This window comes from Prenolepis imparis, unplaced genomic scaffold (genome assembly GCF_030444845.1).
Source record: "Prenolepis imparis isolate NDT839.2.m4 unplaced genomic scaffold, iyPreImpa1.0 SCAF_12, whole genome shotgun sequence".
Lineage (NCBI taxonomy): Eukaryota > Metazoa > Arthropoda > Insecta > Hymenoptera > Formicidae > Prenolepis > Prenolepis imparis.
The window spans coordinates 3,234,329-3,257,250 of record NW_028141170.1 but is presented as its reverse complement, the minus strand read 5'-3'; the positions used below and the strand labels follow the sequence as shown (position 1 = coordinate 3,257,250).

General features: G+C 39.1%; 1 protein-coding gene across 6 annotated transcripts in view; it reads left to right on the top strand.

Moving 5' to 3' along the window:
• Mamo (zinc finger protein 628-like) overlaps positions 1-22,922 on the top strand; it is a 250,285-nt gene that overhangs the window by 187,250 nt on the left and 40,113 nt on the right. For 3 of the 6 annotated variants that reach the window (XM_083051007.1, XM_083051002.1, XM_083051006.1), the window contains 2 exons: positions 17,629-18,622; positions 19,359-19,451. In XM_083051007.1, the coding sequence (XP_082907133.1) occupies positions 17,654-18,622; positions 19,359-19,451 (1,062 nt within the window). In that variant the 5' untranslated portion in view covers positions 17,629-17,653. The other 3 variants (XM_083051005.1, XM_083051003.1, XM_083051004.1) reach the window with 3 other exon arrangements.

The following is a 22,922-nucleotide window of genomic DNA, read 5'->3' as shown; positions in this document are numbered from 1 at the left end:
GTGAGCGTTTCACACCTGACTATGTACTACGCGAGTCGCGCGAGCGACTGTACGAACTGTCGTGAGATGATCGCGAAAGGAGCGCGTGGAGGAGCGCGGGCTACGCCGAAAATCGCTTCGACGAACGCGCGGATTTATCGCGCGGCGCTCACGGCGTTCGACCGCGCAGAATCGATTTATTTTGTCCGTACAGTCTGCGCGGCGAACACGGTAGGTTAGTTGACCGCGGGGCCGAGCGAGCGCTGAGCTGACAGTAGGCCGGCGACGTCACAGTGGGCCGGTTCGAGCCTTCCTTCATTTGATTCAGGCAGGCTCCTCTATTCGTTTTACATGTAGCAAGGTAAATATTCAGACGCGGTGTTTTTTTCACGTTTTACGTTTTCACGAAAGAACGTGGGCCCAGTGCGCGAATAATTATTTTTATCGTTATGGCCGCGTCGGTGTCGTCTTCGCTGTTATCGTTGTCATCGTCGTCATCGTCGTCGTCGTCGTCGTCGACGACGACGTCCTCGCGGGGGCGGACAATCGTCCCGACGGTTTTTGTGACGCGTGACGATTTCATCGTGACGAATGTTTGATTTTGCCATTTGATTAAGAGAGAAAGAAAGAAAGAGAGCGGGAGAGAAAATGTATTTATTTACATCGGAGAGGGTGCGAGCACAACAATTTTCTCCTTTCGTCTACGTTACTTGACGTGTTGTTTGTTAACCACCGCTGTCACTGACATTCCGTTGCCACCAATCGCTGTCATCGCCGCCTGTCATTTATCTAATGAGTTTGTGGTCAGGTATAGATGGACAGATAGAAAAGAAAAAAAAGAGAGGATAAAAGAAACACGAAAAAAGTGAGAGAGAGAGAACGATAGCGAGCGAAGGGATCACGGAGAGAACGAGAAAAACCGTGACCTCGCGTCACGCGAAAACCGCATCGCGAGAGAGAGACACGCGCCAAGTTTCGCGCTAAGCGCACTCTCGGAGTTTCTCGGATGATGTTTCAATTCGTGCGATTCGCGGGTTCGATGTCGATCTGTCAATCCGGTGCATCCGCGCGCGTCGTTCGATGTAGCTGTCACAGAGTGATGAGGTAACGAAGGATTTTCCTGTGTATCTCCCTCGCACGTCTCTTCGGAACACCGGTTTCCGATCGGAAGAACGACGGAGAGACACGTGAAAACACGCGCACACTTTGACAGCTCACATTGACGGGCGGCGCGTGCACGTCACGTTCAAGAGCGCGGCTCGCGTTTTCGGCCAAGCGCGAAACTTATAAATCAGACACACTCGTGCGACCTTGCACGGCCCCGAAAAGTCTTGGCAGCCAGCCGCTTTCGAATCTCGCGGCCGATCTCGTGCGTTCGTGACGTGGACGCGCGTTCGAAATAGTTTGCTTTTCCTCCTCGCGGCAGCGGAAAATCCTGGCCAGAAACAGAGAGAAAAGAGCGGGAGAGAGAGAGAGAGAGAGAGAGAGAGAGAGAGAGAGAGAGAGAGAGAGAAAGAAAAAGCGATCTCGTACGCTCTTGGCACCGTGGCCATCGCGCGTGCCGCGACGCGACGCGACTCGACGCGCCGCGACGTGCCGCGACACACGTGACAGTGAACAGTGCAACGCGTACCGCGCGAGCGACGCACCTGGGGCCGTCGCGCGAGCAGACGTCGAGGAACAGCGAACGTCGTCTCGCGCGCGACGTCCGTCGTCGCGACGCACGTCTTGAATCGCCGATGTTTCTTAAAAGCGCGAAGACAAAGTCTCTCTCTCTCTCTCGAAACAGGAAGAGAGAACACGCGGCATATTTATCGGCGTTCGATATATTGATCCAACGTGGATTTGCGACAAAAAGAAAAAAAAAGAAAAAAAGAACACTAAAAAAACATAGGAGGATGTCACGCGAGAAAGGTGCGATAAAAAGCGCGCGCGTGAATATGCAAGAAAGAGCGCATGTTGCGAGAGTGCGTGAGCCACGGGCGGACGAAAATACCTCACGTGCGTCGAGAAATTGATGAGAAAGAGGGAGGAAAACGTGTAGGGGGAGGTAAGCGGAAGGTCGAGTTTTCGAGCACGATGAGGGAGAGTCGAGGAGATGATGCGGTGAGGAGCGTCGTGTGCGAGTAAAAGTAAAGTATGACGGTTCCGAGGAAATCTGGAGCGATCGAACGGCCCGCTCCTACGAGAGCGGCGCCGAGGAGGCTTTAGCTATCCGAGAGCATCGAGGTATTCTTTCGCGGATTTCACTTCAGCAGCAGCAGAAACGGCAGGCGTAGTGACGTAGTTTCGAGGTGGGCTCATTCCAAATTCGTGCCAATTTGATTGAAAACAATAATAATTAATTGGATGATGTTATGCGAAAATGAGTTAAGAAAATCGGCATCTCTTTTTCTTTCTTTTTCCTCTTTTAAAATTTATCATTTTTCATATGAACAAACTTATTAAAATATTTACGTTTAACGATGTCTCTTGATCGACAATATATTACGAAAAAAGTGAGAGTATTGTCATGAATCAAGGGATAACTGGCAAGATTTAGGAAAATAGACTATATATACATAGCTGGCTCTCGAAAGCACTTTGCAGTTCAAAGTTAATTTATTTAAGACCTGTGATGTGTGATTAATTTGTTTTCGCTTAACACGGTTAAAGTAGAAATGAGAATTTTGAACGGATGTTGGCACGAGAGAAATTTTTTTCTAAGCGTTATTTGTTCTTTACGCATTTTTTTTATAAATCCGTCTCATTTGACAATGTGTGCAAACTCTTTTTGTCTGTTATTCAAGTTTCTTGACTGACAATGATCCAATAATAGGTTCTAAGCGCGCTCGCTTCTGCGTGGAATTTTCTTCCGTGCCAACATCCACTTTTGCCCTTGGCGGCTCTCTCTGACTCTGCCCTATCGCTTTAATTAGTCGAATTCGCCTTAAAGGGGCTTTAACAACCATTGTTAAATCCGATCGTACACGTTGAAGTAAAGTGCAAGTGGTAACGGTGGCACGCGCTCTGTGATCAAATCCCGATTTCCGCAACTGGTCTCAGCGTACTTCACAATTCGAATCTCTTTCGATTAGAATCAGTTTCTATTTTAAACTATATAATTCTATTAACTCCGATATTTCGTATGGATTCGTTCAAATAATTTTTCACATCAAAACATACGCATCCATCATAATATCAAAATAACGAATTGTGCATGCTTGTAGTGAAAATGGAATGCAAATTTAATCTGTAAATTATAGCACAAAAAAATTTCTCGTCAAAAGTATACATTTGATAATTATTGCATAGATCTTTTTTATAATTGATGAAATAGTTATGAGATGATTTTGTTATAACTAATATAATCATATTTAAAAGAAATTGGAACAAAAATGTTATCGATTGTCGAAATGAAACTATTTTATTCTCTAATATAATTATAGAGAACCAGTTGGAACAGTTTTGACTATCTATGATACGCTTGATATCTTTCTGGAAAATTTTTATTTTATTTTTTATCAAATTATCAGAGTTTGCGTTGTCTTTCCCGGACATTTTTTCGCGCATTTAAACCCGAGATAGTTAATCCGTTCCGTGTTACACAACACCCCAATCATTTCCCACTTTCCTTTTATTTTTACATTTTATTACGCCCCGCGATCCTCACGCGTGTAACGATGACGATAATAGCATTTCCGCGATCGACTCTTGCCTTGACAGAGACAGACCGCGTGACGTATCGCCCGCGGCGCGAGAGGACGAGAATACCGAAGACGACGAGGAGCTCCGTCCTCGTTTCTCGCGCCGCGCAGTCTGTCTTCGTCTGAGAACTGCATCCGATATTCGGAGCGCGCGTGTTGTCACGTTGTACGTACGTCAAAGAGACGTCGGATTTTACAGAAACTTCAATAAGAAGCCGTTGCAATACCGTACTTCGAATACGGTAAACGCTAAAGTCTTACACTCATCGCAAATACGAGTTATTGTAATAATTTTCATCTTAGTTAGAGACTCGCATTATTATTCACTGAAATTTGACGCAACGTTAAATTTACATATTCCATTTACATATTCCGTAAACGCGGATTGATTGCAAACAGTCATACACAATACAAGAGACAAGAATACCGCAACGGAATCATTATCAGAATTGATTTTCGATTATCACTCAAGAAAGAACAAAAAATGTAAAGATAAATATAATAAATAATCAATAAGTTTTAACAATAACGCAGAGATCAATTCGAAGTAAAATAAATGTAAATTATATTAAAAAATAACATTAATGCTTATCGCGGGCGCGACTCTTTCGGCAATACGGTCCTGCGCTGCGAGTAGCATAGATTGACGTTTCGCGAAGGTCGCGTGTTCCAGCTCTCCCTCTCTCCCTCTCTCCCTCTCTCTCTCGCTCTCTCACGCACACACATACAAACACCGCCCGCGTCTTTTTCTACTTTGTTCTCCGTCTGCTTTCCGCGCAACGCGTATGTACGCACACACCGTACACACGTTCCGACATTTAACGATCGTTACGCGTTCAATTGTTCACCGTCGCCGTCGTCGACAAGAGGCCACGCACGACTTTCCGAACGAGAGAGCCGGGATCCGACGCGACGCGACGATATTTTCCGCGGCGCGTTATCGGCGAACATGACATTGAGGATCGCCCCCGAGAGAGAGAGAATTGCAACGTAACGCACCGCGGTGTGAGCCGCCGCTATCGTAGATACCGCGACATCGCGATGCGCCGCGCCGCACCGCGCCGCGGCGTCGATCAGCTGGCGTCGCTCCGTCTCTCTGTCTCGCTCTGTCTTTTTCTCTGTCTCTGCCTCTGCCTCTCTCTCTCTCTCTCTCTCTCTCTTTCTTTCTCTTTTCCTCTTTGCACGACGTGCACGCATGTCTATACGCCGTATCGTATACGTAAAATGCACTGTTAATAGGATGTGCAGACGCGCGTTAGACATTTGTTTGCCGCGTAGATATATTGGATGTTCCTTGGAAATTCGTTGAGAGATCTGCACCTGAGAGGCAACTCAATGTAAGTTGAGAAAGTCACATTTTCAGAATATAAATCTGGAAAATACGCATAAAAATGCGAACTCTCAAAATAAATTAAATAAATGAGTATGTTTACAGATAAAATTAGCTAGATCGAAATTTGTGCATAAAATAATAGTTATTTAATGTATGTTCAAAGAGTTTTTATCTGGAAAATATAAATTGTTTAGTTAAATTATTTATTCTGTATTTGTATTGTAAAAATTCTCTCAGATAATCGCGCCTCTGACAAACTTATTTTCCTCACTATACGATAGATAAATACATAATTAAAACGACGTATTAAAACCAAATAAAATTAAATTTTACATCATATTGCTTCGCAGGTGCAGAAATAGGGATGTTATATATTGTTAAAATATTTTACAAGGTATTATTTTTTACTTATCGCTTTCACGAAAGTTACAATGATCGAAAAAATAATTATTATGATTATTTTTTAATTAAATATATTTATTTCCATCGTTCTCTTTTTTTTATATGTATAAACTTCTAATATCATATTTCTAGAAAGAAGATTACAACAATTAGTATGTGTTTAAAGCGGTAGTTAAAACGGTGTTATTTCAAGGTATAATTATTTTCATCTCTTCCTCTTTCTTTTCTGTTTCCATCGCGAATTAGACGAAATTTAAAAAATCGCCCGGTTCAAGCATCAAGGCAGCGTAAAAACAGCCTCATCTGACTGTGGCAAAAGAGAGAGACCACGGTATTTTGTACATTTTCTGCACTGATTAACGCATTCTCGCGCCATGAGGTCGTTAACATTGATAAATCAAAAGAAAGCGATGCGTCCGAGATACTTGCTCTGTCGAAGCATCGATCGAACCATTTTTATTACACCGCGGTAAAATAGATGTACGAAGATATACGGGAATGTCCTATAAAATTATTTTATTAAAAGGAATGATTTCAGAGAATAAGTGATGTGTTCCATGAATATTTAGGTTAAAAGTAGCTCAAGCAATTGTTCGCGATATGAAAATGAAAGAATGAAAAATGAATAGAATATACTCTAAATGTCAACAAGATAATTGACAAATTTGTTTGTTTTTTTTTTATATTTTAGCATATAATTCTCTTAGATATATTTTATCGTCAATTTTTATGGATTTAATATTGAATAAATATTGTATATTCTCTTTATCTCTTATTTCATTCGCAAACGTCTTTGCGAATCAAAGAAAAATCAATGCGTCCCGATGATTTTATCGACGGATTAATTCAGCCGTTTTAAGCAAGAATAAACTACTAGATCCATAACTTGCTAACTTTGCTTTTATATATAGGTCACGTTTTAAATTTAATCTTTTATATTTAATCTTTATATTCATTTTTATATTTAATCTTTATATTAATTATATTCAAGCTATTTTTTTCTACGAACACGAATTCGTATTTAGTTATTTAGTTATTTATATGAGACAGAAACATTATTTAATAGCGAAAAAAGTATTCGAAATTTTTTCTCAGAAATACATATTATCGTTTCTAAGTATTTCTCTTTTCTCAAAGAGCTAAAATGGATTTTATAAATATTAAAAAGCACTCTGGCGATTTTTTTCTTTAAATTTTCATTTATTTATACGCGTACATATCAAAAATAAAAAATGGCGAGTGATAAACACGAGCCGCTCCGTATATCAGAAACTCGTCACGCATCTATATAAAAAAAAATTGCGTAACAGCTATCTATTTCATTGTCATATCGAGCGGGACGACTTAAATCGGTTTCCACTGGTTCACGATCTTTTGATTGGCGGCATTCTACAGAGTGATTTTCGATGGGCACCGCCGATGGGCGGTTTTGCCAACAATTCCGACGTACATACCGTGTATACCTATGTATGTATATATACATATCGTGATCATTTTTAAAACGTGACGGAGACAGACGGGCGAGGCACTCTCGGGCAAAGAGATAGAGGCGTAATGATTGCAATATTCCGCCAGTAATTGCTGCAGTCGGCCGCACTATTGAAACATCATTCGCGCGCGCAAGTCGTAGATTTGTTTTTCCCTCTCTCATCTCTCTCCGCGCGTGTCGCGTCGTCATGCCGAAATGTCATTCTCTCGCGGGGGATTCGTTTTCTCTTTCCCCGACCGCCCCGATCTCTCTATCCGATATGCAATGGCGCGATCATCCCTATCCCTACCTATGACTACCGCTATATTCTCCATGCCATTCATCGCGGTTCGAAATCGATACGTGCCATTAAATGCTGGCGATGCATTTAAAACGGCGGATCGGAGTCGGGCGGGGGACATGTGCTTCATTAGATCCCGGATCCTCGTTAACGCCACGTTTTAATCGGCAACTACTTTCGACTTGCCGCGAAAATGTAAGGAACAGCGAAAGTGACATATAAGTCAGGTGTGCTAACGTGAAACACATGAGATAATTATAGCCTCTGGTATACATATCTCGATGTCGCTTAAAACTTTTATCTAACTGTAGTTTAACTAATTCTTTATCGTGGCCGGCGCTATTAAAAATATAAAATATCGATATTTTTTTTTGCACAGCCTCGATACTTGTAACGCGATGGAACTTTCACGACTCGTATGAAAAAAAAGGTGGATTTCAAACATCCTTGCATTTTTTTGCGACGTAAATATCTTTAAATATCGTTTGTCGATGTCCTCCTATTTCACGATTGTAATGACAGTACTTTGTCTCGACACAGCGAGACCCTATACGCGCTGTCGTTCTTTTTACGCGAAGAGAGAGAGAGAGAGAGAGAGAAAGAGACCGATAAGAGGGAGTGAGCGAGCGTGTCGCGCGCGTGAAAGGAAGCCCTCGGCAAAAAGCTCACCGCGGGGTATTAGTCATTGGTAACCGACCGGAGCTTTTTCGCCGCTCGTCGTGCCGTGCGATTCCTGCAGTCGTGACCGTCGCTTCGGCTGATTTATGGCGAGCCATCGTTATTTTCGCCTAGCCTAGCCCGGCTAGGAGACTAATCTAGCCTCGCGCTTCTTCTGAACGTGCCTCTCCCTCGGTGCTCTTTCTTTCATCTTCCAAGTTCTTTCTTCCGCGATCTCTTTCGTGTTCTCGTGCTATTTTTCTCTCTCTTTTGTTTTTCCTTTCTCTTTCTCTCTTTATATGTATATCTTCGCGTGTCTGTGTTTCTTCTTCCCTCTTTCTCCTCTAAATTTTCTACCTGCTCCTATTCGATTCGCGTTTAAATGTGAGAGGGAGAAAGACCGATCATTATTACCAGTTAACGACGGTTAAGTATTACTACCAGACACCTCTTATCCCCCGTCGGAACCTCGTAACCGAGTGAAACTTGGGTGAAAAATACTCGGCGGGAGTGGAATGCCTCCTCGTCGCCGGAAGTCCGGCCGTTACGCGTCAATTTCGCCGAGTAATTAAGTCGAACATTCAGATAATATCATTATCTTTGATAGATCGCACATAACTACTCTACTTTGCTCGCTGCAGCCTTAAACTCATTGATTCTTGCCGATAGATCGGCGAATCTACAAATCTTTTTGTTTACAAATAGTTACACAGATTCTTATACCTACACGAATCTTTACATCATATATTTTTATATATATATTTCTATTGATCTCTAAATATTTCTAAATTTTTAAATACTTTTTAGACTTACAATTTCTTTAATCAGCGAATTTCTAATATTTTGTACGTTTTTATATAAAACAGTAAATTTAAAATTTGCAAATTTGCAATTTAGAGAATATTTCTCATACTAAAATCGATCGCGTTACAAAAATCCTGTGTAAACAGAAGTCTCGGTTCACTATCAACCATATACAGGTCGATCGCGGCATAATAGCAATATAATTCTCTCTTCATTATATTATATTGCCTATGTTGAGCCATTCGATTATTCCTCGCCATTAATTTAACAAAATTTGCGTTACACCGCGCAGAAACAAAGCGTAAATTATTACCACGATCAAAATTACCGCGCCGTCATTGCGGTCTGGTTCGTTACGAGCGAACGATTTGCTCATTCTAAAATTCATCATTTAATTATAATGCGTTACAACCGCTGTCACTCCAACGATAATCCCGGCTCGCCGAATCGGATTCTGGATTTCGTGTCGATCGCGCCAATTCGCATCGATCCATGTCACAACCGACTTGTAAATTTCGAGACATGTAATATATAAAGTATTAGATACCTCTCTAGTCGCAAATCCTATGTGACTCCAGTCGCCTTTTCCACAACGAGAACTTTGCTGGAAATTTGCATGTTAGAAAAGTTTTAATCTTTAATTTGTAATATCTTGACAACTAAACTTAACTTTGAGTTTTTATTTTTCTATTTTAAACATAATCCATTTTAAAATTGACTAATTTCAAATTAATTGCGAGAAAAAAATTTATTTATGCTTCCTCAAAATTTAAAGTTAGAAACTATTGGAAGCTATTAATTTTCAATGTTGAAAAATATTTTGCCAACTATCCACGCTTTTGTAGCAAAAGCAAAATTTTTCTTAGCATAGTTCTCTAGTAATTATAGTTGAAATTGTAGAAAAGGAAACACATGTATATCCGATGGTTGCAAGACACCTCGTATATCACTTTATTGCATATATACTATTACTCTACCGCATCTTTTTGCCTTCGTTTTCCCTCTCAAATGGATACACTGACGTCCTTTTTCTCACAGGCGACAGTCGATAAACTGTTTGGAATGTCGTCGAAGTTGTAATGAAGCACCCATAAAGTTACGACTGCGTTGCCGGCGCAAAACTCCGACAAACTTTCGAATATCGCTATCCAGATAAAAGTTTAAAGAGCTTTTGAGCAGTATACGCGCTCGCTCGCATGCGTTTAATGCGGCGACAAAAACGTGAATAATCCGATGCATATTCTCTCTTTAACGAATTCGATATTTTCTCAGCGAACAATTTGAGGAAAAGTACATGCAAATACTTTATATCAAAAATTTGTTCGAAATTTCAAAAGTGTAATTGATAAAATTCTTCAATTATAAGATCAATTAACTTTTACTTTAGCAAAAATTTAATTAGACGTTTTGACACATAACATCGAATTCTATTTTATGGTTTGCAAATTTTTTGCAATATTAATTTGCATTAATTTCTTTTAGTTTTACTTTTTTCAAATTATTAATTTCTACTTTTATATATAGTTTATATACATATGTATAGACTTATATATTATATATAGACTTTTTTAAGAAAAGCGTAAAAGTCTCCATTTAGATTTACACTGAATAAAGCATAGCTCCATCAATTATTATTTTCCCTTCAATTTAACTAATCACATTTACATAAATTCTACAAATTTATAAGTAACACTAAAAACACAAGTGGAAGCTAGAAAAAATTAAATAAATTTAATGTTTTAATTCTTCTTATAATAAATAATGACATTACACTGATAATTATTTCAATAGATTTGGCATTATTCTGTATATTGTTAACGAAAATACTTGTCACATAATCTTTTAATTTGTGAGATATTCCTGATTTCATTTTCCTAAAAAAAACGTCGGAATAGGGGGGGGGGGGGGCAAAAATAGCCTTAATTACGTACTGTTATTTTCTGTTGTTAAACCAATAAGCAATTACTTCGCTCGCTATTACTGTAAGATTCAGATGGGGATATATTTCTTCTGTTTAACCCTGTACTTTCGTTATCTTTACGATTTCGACCACGATATATCGTCATTAGCCTTCACGCATCTTCTCACAATACGCATACGCTCATTAATTAACGTAAGCCTTACGTTTCTTCCAAATAAATTTGCCCACAACTTTTAATTAACTCGAACGAAATTCGGCCAAAATAAATTTACTATCTTCCTCGACTCCAATAATCTCGGAATGTATGACAATCGCTCGGTAGTTATATGTCCTGCGTGTTTATAACATAAGCGCGTGTAAAAGTCGACCCATGGAAACAGGATGTCGGGAAATAGGGTACTGGATCCGGTATAACGCGATCGTGAAATCTCCCACGCAGTCGCTTTATTTTAAAATAATCGATTATAAATAACGAGCTGCCATTTTCATAATGTCAGTGTTTCTTTAATATCACTGAAATGCCACACATCAAAATTTAAATGCGTTGGTATATTATCTCTCCCGAAAAAAAATTGCTATTAAAATATTACTTTATGAAATCTTTCTCAAGTTTCCCTACAAACGCGTTATTGATTTATGCAATTTACTTTTCATGGAATGCGCTTCTTTATTATTACTCGATTATAGAAGGTTTTTCAAGAGGTGCGTTTTATTGCGTATATCGAGTCGTAGCGGCTTACGCTTTAAATGACATTGCTATAGATAAAAAAAATTCTTATCAAGCTCTTTAATATGGCGTGCATTATATATAATCGTAGCTGTTTTTCTCTTCGACGTGAATTCGTAAAGATTGTCGATATTTTCCGAGACTGTTTTCTAGCAGCAGTTGATCGCGATAACTCATACTTGCTTTCTAATAATCGATTTAGCTATTACTATTTTGATACTTATTGTTAGATAGAGATTTGTGGAATCGATATTTATGTAAACATATAGAAATTATTAAACTTTTTTCTCACTTTATTTTTCTCCAAATAAAACAATTTTTCGGATAATAAATTAATAGGACAATATTCTTAACGAATGTAAAATACATATAGAAACGCCCAAAAGTATGGCTCTCTACAGATGTAATAATTATTTCGGATTTCATTGACATAAAGAAGAAAAAAAAAAAATAACGAGAAACAAAATTTTCAACTTTGCATTATCTCTGCATTCCTAAGAAGAATTTCTTAACAAGTTTTACAATATATACGGATTTAAGTTTTTTCCCGATTAAGTGCTCCGACATTGAGGTACATTATGGTATATAACAATCTGTAAAAACGTGCGCGTCGTTGCATATCGCCAAGAGAAGCGTCGCTGGTATTGTACTCTTAATGACTTCGCAGAATTAAAAAAAGAAGGAAAAAAAAGAAAATAATCCTCTCACGCCTCTGCGAGCGCGATGCGCGCGTGTTTCACCCGGCATGTGCATATTCGTGCTGTTTGCGGAAAATCTGCGCGTGTCGATCGTGACGCGCATCTGCGAGTCGCGCGTGCGTGCGGCCGCGGTGATACGGAACGCGCGATTTCGTAAGACGCACTTGACGTAAACCAGGGACGGATCTAAAGAGTTTTCAACGTGGCGCGCGACAACACACAGTTTCATTTCCGACGCGAAATCAACTTTATCCGCTTCGCGCGAGACGATATGTACTTTTATTCCCTTGAAAAGAGAGGATAGAGAGAAACGCAATATCTTATTCAAACATTTCAACTAAATCGTCAAAAAGACATGACCGTATTTTTCAGCTTCTCTTTTTACATCTCTCTCTTTGATACATATATTTATGTATATTATAAATACTTGTTGCTTACATATACATCTGTAACTCGATTTGTATTATGTAATGTTTTATTGATTCTTTCCTGATTAATTTTCTTATATAGACACAAAAATATTTATCAGCTATATTTAAAATTTATAAAAAAAGTCTCTCTTTAATGTATATTCGAAATATATAAAAGCTATGTGAATTTAAACGAATAATAATGTTTCGTTATTTAATTATACTAGGAATTATACTAGGAAGTTGTCAAAATTCTATTCAAAATCTCTTAATTAGTTGCGATGCGAAAATTATTCGTGCTTTCATATTTTTATTCGAAAGAAATTATTTTCTTCTTTCACAAGAAACATTGTGTCACATGGACATATATGTTTATTACAAGAAACACGTCACAAAGACATAACGCGCAACAGAAGAACGTGCCAAATGGGAGAAGAAAATTCGAATCGCTCATTCTTCCTAATCAGAGGGTTAAACCGACCGATATCGCCGAACGTGGCCGTCCCACGCTCTCTCGCATACACACACACACGTACGCAAACGCGTATCAATTAACACGCGCCACGGATCGTGCGTGCGACGTGTGCAATCGCGGATAGCGAAACGGCTATGCTAAGTATGCAACAAATACGCGCGTCACCCACGCGTACTCACACACGCGCGCGCGCTAACGCACAGCCGCGAACTTTTTCCGCACCGCACCGGTAGCACCGGCTAATTTTACCGCGCGAATCGCGCATGCAAGTGGAACGCCGTAATCCCGCAATTTATGCGATGATTTATGCGCCGAAATGGACCTCCCATCGATCGACTTCTCTTATCGTGCTTTCTCTCGCGACTTTTTCCAAAGTTTTATCTCATACAGTGACAGCAACTCTTGCATAGATTTTAAGAAATAAATCTTTCAAATTTTTTCTAAATTTGAACAAAGTTAAGGATATGAATTTAGAATTAGCTTGAGTAATTTCGAGAATATCAAGTGCAGAAAAAAATGTGCTGGAAAATGTAACTCTTTCTTTTTTCATGAAATGCACTATTTCTATATATATATATAAAATGAATATATGATAATAATTATAATATTATATTTATATGCGCGTATATTAGAGATACTATATATGCGTAAATATAATTTAAACCTGACAGTTTAACATGACGTCAACATTTTGATTGTAAACAAGAATTTAAGCCAAGATAGCCAACAAAGAGATATATCTCACGATGAGGTACATTGTGCCAAGATTACGATTGAGAAAAATCGCGCGGAGAAACTGTTCTATTATATTTTTACCATTATTAATTTTAAATATTACCGTAGATTAACAACTGATTAATTACAATACAAAATTTATTCCGATAAATTGCTTTTACATCATCAAAGATATAATCGTTCAATAAATATAAACAATCCCAAATTTCACGAGATATATTTGCCTTGATATTCTTGCATTGTTACATTTCTATCTTTATTGAAAAATAAATATCGATCCCATCTTCTCGTTCGTTCACAGTTGGTTAAATCTTAACTTTACGCGATAAAGACGAAACGGTTCTTATAATTCCATTGTCGACGATTTACTACTTCTAAGGCAGTTTGCATGGATTTGCGCGGGACATTATGCGAAGAGTAACTCGAATGAAACACTGGCGAAAACTTCGCGAGTCGCAAACCGCGCGTGCATATCGTACATAAACGGATTGACCCAAAGAAAACCTCTGAAATGACATAAATAACGGCTTGTGGCCGTATCGACTTATGTAATAATGCACCGCCGTCGTTGCCGCTATAAATCGTCACAGAAAAATCACGCAGTAAAATTAAGTACACGCACAGTGAGAAGGGGAAACGATCGCATCCGTAATACGTCTTACAAACTTGGAAATAGCGAAAAGGAAAAAAAACATTTTTTAATATTCGTAGCCTGTCTATGTGACGGTAGTTATTGTAGTGAATTTTTTTTTACTATTAAGAAATTCATAAATAAAAAGGAATGCAGAGATATAGACACATTCTGTGTATTTCTCTAATATATAACTTGCTACTCTTCTTTTTAAAAACAAATCTTCGTAAAATATATTTATTTTAGATGTTTCCAATATATACTAGTGTTATTACACTTTTTATTTTTAAAACATTTAACGAGTCTTTAAGAAACGTCTATTTAAAAGACAGAGAATTCTCTTAAGAAAATATTCACGCGATACAAACGTCGACATCGGTGACGATACGGTTGCCACTGGCAGGCTGCCGAACTCCTGTGAAATCTGAGAAAGAAACATCATCCAACATCTTCGTTTTTATCGATTTTATATCAGTAAATAGAAATTATAGATACAGATTATCAGACAGGAAATTCTTTTCGGACAAGCCGCCGATTCGCAATCGTTCGCGGAAAAAAATCACGCTTTGATTCATATCTTTCAATCACTTTTGAGATCACAAGAATGATTTCTTAGATATGTACTGCAATAAAGAAAATTGCTATAGTGTCAATAGATTAGTAGAGCATGAGATTTCATAAAGTGACTACTGATACCAAATCGGATTAAAAAAGAGATTATATTTCGACATTGAATTAGAGTCGCTAATGGGAACTAATAGAATAGAAAATAATATAATAGGGAGAATTATAATGTATATATAAAGATAAATAGAGATGCTGAGAGATGCGAACGTAACAATTTAAATGAGTGCAAACAGTTGACAATGTACTCGGTATTGTGTGCCGATGTGTATATACGGCTTCGTCGTTCACTCCGCGAGCATTCATAGATATGTACACCCACTTTGGGTTCTTAACTTTCGCTATTAAGCGATTTCGCTGAAACCGGTACTTGTGAGTAAAGTTTGTAAAGCGCGGCGAGAGAAGAGAGAGAGAGAAACAAACTGCACCAAACTGCAGTGTTTATTGCGCGAAAAAGAGCGGCAAACCACAGCGTTTCTTCCTCGGATTAATCGGCCGATTTCTGTGCATTCGCGAATGATAAACTTGCACATACGCGCGCGCGGATAACGCATGTGTGGTTCGTTTTTCCTTTTTATATATTTAATACGGCAATATATCCAACGATCGATGCGACGTGCTCTATACTCGGCATTTACGTGCTTGAAAGCAGCTATATTGGATGCGTGACGCGTGATTGTTACAGGAAAGTGTTAACTGAAGTTCTAGGCTCAACGAAAAATTATTTAACATTGTCCGTTTGTATTGTTTTTTGTGTGTTTTTAATTATGTATCTCTTGAATATTTTATTACACGAACAAATAATATATATATTTTATATCTCATACATTTAACACCTATTTTATCATGTTATTGTTATATATTTTTACTCTATTACAAAATAATATATATATGTGTATATATATAAATTATTATTATGTTACATGTATTCGAATACTTAATTTTTTTATGCATGTCTCTATAATTATTGTTACAAATTTATAAATTACACATTAATTATCGACTTGCAAATTGTAAGCACGGAGTGTGTTATTTCAAAAATTCGTCATAAATAAATTTACACTCGAGATCGTACGCGAAATACGCGAGTATAGAAAGCGTTAAATTCATACAAACATATTATACAATCGATATTCTATGACAAGGCTATTGTTACATCTTTAATGAAAATAACTTGACGCGTGTTGGCCAATATAGTTTACCTCTTAACGGACCTAGCGCTTCCGGCGAAAAAAAAAAAGTTTCGAAGATTCCGGTAACAACCGACGTTATAGCCGTAAAACGATGAAATCAATGCGTAACATGCCGTGCCGACGCTATATTTAACCGGCGAGAGTACAGGTAATTCCTATAACCTTCCTGGCACAATTGACAGGTGCAATTTATCTGAAGCTTGAATGCGCGCTACGCGTGCGAGCCTCTCTGTTTTAAAACGCTTGAAAACTGATAATTCGCGCTTCGACATTGCTTTTCTCGAATTCGCGATCGTAGTATACCATCGCATAGACTGCAACGTAATTGGCCGAGCGATATAAAGCGGTGTCAAAGGAGATATCAGCTTGAGCTCCCAGTTGTCGATTTTTCACTATTGAAAGTATTCAATCTTTCCATCGTTACGATAAATAAATCTCTTTGATTTTACGTGTATTTTAATCTCGAAATAAAAATCCTGAAAAGAAAAAATCTTTTTGCGGAATTTCCCAAATTCCCGGCCGATAAAATTTCGTTATTTAACTCATTCACAAAAGATTCAGCGTTTCGCGTGTCATCCTTTTTTTTCCCAGTCGTTTAAAAACGACGAGCGAAAAACTATCAATCGATCTCGATAAGATTTTAATGAAGGAGAAAAATATTGTTCGTGAAATTTTCGGTAAAATGAACAGAGCCACACAGAGTTTCGGACACCGTATATATGAGGCAGGTTCCGTCATGCATCACCGTAATATCGCGGGGGCCAAGCGAATCACGCGAATATCGTGCAGCAGTAACATACACGCCATCGCGCATACAGCCGCGGATATATCACGCGAATGCACGTTTACGCGAATAACGCTTTGGCATAATTATATGTGTGCGTGTCGGGCTCCGGCACATGTCCGCGACACGTGCGTGCGCGCCGTTTCACGCATTAGGCAGCGGCAATAAATACAGTCGAATGGAGTCGGGAAAAGGAATAATAAAAGATAAGCCTGTATGTATCGTCAGCTGATATCGGCCGCGCATCTCCGGATGCGTTCGGATACGTCGGCGACGCGTCACAAAAGTATTCGTCGCAAAAGTGCGTCGGTGTAACGCGCGCTTGCTGGCGGAATCGATACGGCTGCAAAATAAACACACTCTTTGGATAATAAATTGCAGTTACGCGTCAAAGAATCGCATCGCTCCCGTCGCTCGCACCTTCCACCGAATGGTTTCGTAATAGATACGTTCGACACGATTATAATCATTTTTCGCTGACAAGAATATTGAGAATCATGAATGGTTCTTAAATGGATTATTTTAATGAAAGCTTGACTATGGCATTAGCAAGATGTCAAATAAAAGTCCAAAAGCTACAAGATTATAATATTGCTCATTTTTTAATTTTGTCAAGGAAGAAATTGTTTCACTTTTCTACGAGATACCGCTCTTCAAATGCGTGTTTCTCGAATTCGCTAATGGATATGTTATATAACAACCGTGAAGAATTCGTGATACCTGGGCCACGTGACGCGGTACATTCTTAGGAGAACGTTACTCGGCGCGAGTGTCGGAGGGTACAGGTCTTTCTTATACAGCAGGGTTGCGGGGTGCAGTTCAGACATGGGAAGTGAGCATTACTGCCTGAGGTGGAACAATCATCAGAGCAACTTGCTGGGTGTGTTCAGTCAACTACTGGAGTCGGAATCGCTGGTGGACGTGACACTGGCGTGCACGGAGGGACCGTCGATACGCGCACACAAGGTAGTCCTCTCCGCGTGCTCCAGCTACTTCCAGGCCCTGTTCCTCGACCATCCGAACCGTCACCCCATCGTCATCCTAAAGGACGTACGTTTCGCCGAGCTACGTACCCTCGTCGACTTCATGTACAAGGGCGAGGTAAACGTCGAGTACTGCCAGCTATCGGCCCTCCTCAAGACAGCGGAGAGCCTCAAGGTTAAGGGTCTAGCGGACATGACGAATATCAACGCAGCGGTAGCATCTAGGGAAGAGCAACAGCAGCAGCAACAGCAACCACAACAGCAACAACAACAACAACACACAAGCACATCTGACACGTCGCGGGAACATCATCGAGAACGAGAACGAGAACGAGATCGAGATCGAGATCGAGATCGAGAGAGCATAAAAGAGACGAGCGGAAAGGACAGGGAGCGAGAATCGAACGTCACCGCCGGAGCGTCGGCTGGTACTAAGGAATGCGAGCAACAGCAACAATCGAGCAACATTGCTCAGAACACCCCGAGCGAGCCCGCGGAGGCGGTGGACATGACGGATTGTTCACCGTCGCCGGCGGTGCCCGGTAGCCCGTGTCCGGGACCGCTGGCCCTCGACCGGCCCAGGAGGGACTCGGAGGACGCGGCCAGCCTCGAGGAGACAAGGGCAGGCTCCCTTAGCCCGATCTCGGTGCACAGTGGACCATCCGACATGAGTCTCAGCAACAACACTGGCGGCGGCACGCCCGGTGGCGTGCTGCCGTTGAATCTGCCGCAGAACCGACTTCCGTCCCCGCACAGTACCGAACCCCTCGCCGGTCCGTCAGGCTTACCCCCGGTCCAGCAAGTTCCGTTGGTGAGTAGCGATAACATCATTCTTGTACAGGAAACTCGAGCCTGCTTCCGGGCAAGCGGAATCCGGAGACTACTGCGCAGCTGATATATAGTAATATTTACTTCTCTTGATATCTCCCAAGGGGGATAAGAAATGAATTTTTAAAAAGTACAGAATCTTTTTTATATGTATTAGTCTAAAATTTTACGCTTAAAAATTTTAATATAGCTGCCAATTTATGAATTCTGCTTGCCCGGTAATAGGCTACTTAGAATTAGATAAGGATTGATACAAACTACGAAGTAAGCTTCGAGTATAGATAAAATGCCAATCTATGTATTAGATGGACGTATAATTAAATCTATATTTTAAATTTGCAAAAAAATTGACGTCGGAGATTTTGAGATACATTCCTAGAAAGATGATATGTTATTATAGAGTTTGAAATTCGATAATGATTTTTAATGTCGATTTTTTCCCGTATATATAAAATTTCAATTTTCTAACGTAAAAAATAGCGTTATATTACGAATGTTCTTTTCGTGCTTTCGCAAACTTCGTCAACAATTTGATCTCTGCGAGAGACATTCTTGTGCGTGATCGATTCAGCTTGAAACATCGATAACTATTCGCAATTATTATGTAAAAAAAAAAAAAAAAAAATCGACAATAATTCTACGCTCTCTGTCGCTGCATGATATCGCGCACTTATTTATTACTTGAATATAAACCCGATGCGCTCTCTCTTTTGTTGCAGTCCCTGAAAAAAGAGATGGACTGGGAAAGGTCGACCGAGGAGCGTAGCGCGAGCAGCGAGATATCCGCAGACTACAGACTCCCGCCAGATCCGGTGAGTTTTCCCTTTTTCCGGCGAGTCGTCTATATATATATATATACATATATATTTCCAATTTATTATTAACTACTTTTTATTCTCGTATCCTCTCTTTGCTCTGCATTTCTATACATATATATATATACCTATATATACATATATTATTGATAACCGTTATCGTCTCGCTCATCCGCAAACGTCGCCAGGAGTGGCACGTTGCGGATGAGACGACGATGTACTGCTGCGCCAAGTCCCTCCAAGTTGCAACTGCAATTACGCATCGCGATGCAGTATGTATCGTGTGTATTACGTCATTATTATTATTATTATAATAATTAGATCACGGCAGATCGTTCGTTACGTGCTACCCGGTGAGAATGGAGTTTATGACGTACCGCGTCGATACGTACTTGATAAACGTACTTCGCTTCACCCTCCGAAAGACCGATGATAATCGCATACGCATGACACGCGCGCACGCACGCGCGTACGTGTGTGTGCGCCGAATTCACTTTGCATGTGGGTCTCTTGCATGTGCCCAAGTGCTTTGCTGTTTGCTGCTCTCCCCCGCTAATTTGATAGAATTGTCGCGTCATTAACGAAATTGCCGCCCGTGTCTGGAGGATCGATGATCTCGCAGGATTCTCGCTCGTTCCATTGAGCTTGATACTAGTATCAGCTGTAATAAATTAGGCTTCCACCTACAGTAGCCAACCCTGATATGATCGAGTTCTTTTGTGACACGCGAGACACGTTTTCATATTCTTTACCAGTAACGTTGATGCTCTTGTCAACTGTCATTGACAAAATATTAGTGAAGTGTTCTTAATCTTTCGTTCGCTAAATTACGAAATGTACGGCCATGACTTTTCGCGGAGTATAATGTAAATATCGTTTTTAATTATGAAAGGAGAGAGAGAGAGAACGAGAGAGAGAGAGAGAGAAAGAAAGGAAGAAGAATAGTGAAGATTAGTTTTATCGCGGCGAAGATTTTGACAGATAAAGATTTGAAGACTTTGCAAAAAGACTGTGTATACTCGTGAAAAATGATGTTGAACTTTATTGAGTTTTCTTTATAAAAGGCTGAAGAATTTATATAGTTAGTTTACCGGAGTTTACATTTTTTTGAGATGCAATACAAACGCGAAGACGATTCTTCACGTTCGTGTCTTAATTGTTAATATTACTCAAAAGGTCTTCTTTTCTAGAAACTTATTTGTGATAATTGTAGCCTTCTTCGATATATCGACTTTGTATTCGTGTGTCATATTCGACGCTAATTTTCCTTCGAGAAGCCATTTTCATCGAGACGTAATAAATGCAAAGAAACGTGCATGCCCATCTATTGTGGCAAATACATATATTGTCTTTTTTTCCAAACTATTTTACTGTTTTACACTCCTTATGCATAACTTTTCTCTTGTCTTTTCTCTGCCTTTTTCTCTCGACGTGCAGACACATACACACTTTGTGTGTGTGTCTGTCTCTCTCTCTCTCTCTCTCTCTTTCTTTTTCTCTCTTTTTCTTCTTTTCTTTCTCTTCTTTTCTTTCTTTTTCTCTCTCTCTCTCCTCTCTCTCTCTTTCATTCCTATTTATTCATTTTCCAGTTTTTATTTATTTTACTTTATCCATCTATTCTGATTTCTAAATGTAACTACAGAGGTGCGAACGTTATTAGATCAAAGTAGATTATTTCTCATTTGTCAATTTTATTACTATTCAATTTGGATAATTTGCCAGGGTGATATTCGAAAGAGGCATAAAATACAGCGATGCAAAAAAATTAATTTAAAACTATTTAACAATTAAGAATATATTAAAAGTCTCTAATTAATTAAATTGATGCTTTTATGTTTATTTAGTTATACATATATTTCGCACTTCTGTATTACTTCCTTTTCTATCCCTCTTGCGCAGCATTCTTCTTGTTACGCGTGCAGCTCGCGATCCAAGTGTGTAAAGCTGATCGTAAAAAGATGGATCCCTTTCGTCCGTGAATTCAATCTCCACGTGCTTTGAGGGAACCGAAAAAAAAGAGTGCGCTCAAAATCTACCACTTGAGAAAGACGAAAAAAATTGACAAGCGAAAGAGATTACAAAAAGCCAAACAAATCCTTTCCCGTCCTGCCAGCCTGTCTTGCTAGCTCACTGTCAAGAAGTTGACCTTCGTTTTTGGCCATGGTTGTTTTTTACTACATTTATATATATATACATAAATATATATACATATATATACACATACGTTATGTATACATCGCATATCGTTTATACACACTGTGGTATAAATATTTATATATATTTACACATATATTTGTTTGCAAAATATATACATATATATAAATATATATATGTATATATATATTGGCAAATATTATTGACATATTCATTATACCATTTGTTACTTTGTAATATCTGTATTTCGATTTGTCGTTTTGGTTGAGTGCAATGCCTTTTGCTACGGCGAATAAATTTTGCGGCGCGGCTGCGAGTACAATAAAAGGGAAGAGAGACGAGAGGGTCGGGTTGAGAACGAGGCTGTGGGGATTGTTGTGGGCCCGTATACATATATATCTATATATATACAAGATGTCTCTCCCGAAAACTATCGCCGCTTGTTTTATTTATGGATTTCTTGACCAATTTAAAGTCAATCTTTTCTTAAAATAAATCTGGTGATATATTTTCTCTTATTTTTTGGCATTATTAGTACTTAAATATCACCGATATAAAATATCTTAATGTATATCAGCTTCACGGTAAGATTTCGCTAACAAGTCTGTTTGAAATTATCTAGCGAATTAGAGTTTACGTTACTTCTGAATTTACTTGGCTGACATTTCTCTTCATTTCTGTTTATAAATCAGCAGCTATATTAAAATTATTTATTCATCTACACACTTATGATTACCACATTTTTAATTCATCTTTTCAAATTGGTCAAAAAAATTCATAAGTGAGAAAAATTCAAAAGGCGGTAGAAGCTCGGGAACACATATCTGTATACATATATACATCGTAACACACTCAAATAGTTTGTTCATATACATGTGCCTGGGGTGCGCGACGCGCCAAACAAAAATGAGCGTCAACTTCTTGTGAATACCGTCTTGTGTGCTGCCGAGAAGCGTCAACTTCTCGCCACGCCGGAGACACTTTCTCCTCCGAACGAATGAAACTTGTGAATTAGACACGAAAGAAAACTAAAAAATAAATAGATAGATAGATAGATAAATAGATAGATATATAAATAGAGAATGAGAGAGAGAGAGAGAAAACCTTGTTTAGTCGTAACACGTGCTTATAGTAGTGTCGAGAGAACGAGCTTGCCTGTCCTTTTTTTATTTTTATTTTTACCGAAAACTTAGATGCATTAGAAAGAATTAGTCATAATAGAGAAAGAGAGAGAGAGAGGGAGGGAAGAAGAGGAAGGAAGGAAGGAAGGAAGGAAGGAAGGAAGAGAAAGCGAAAGAGAGAAGGGAGCACAAC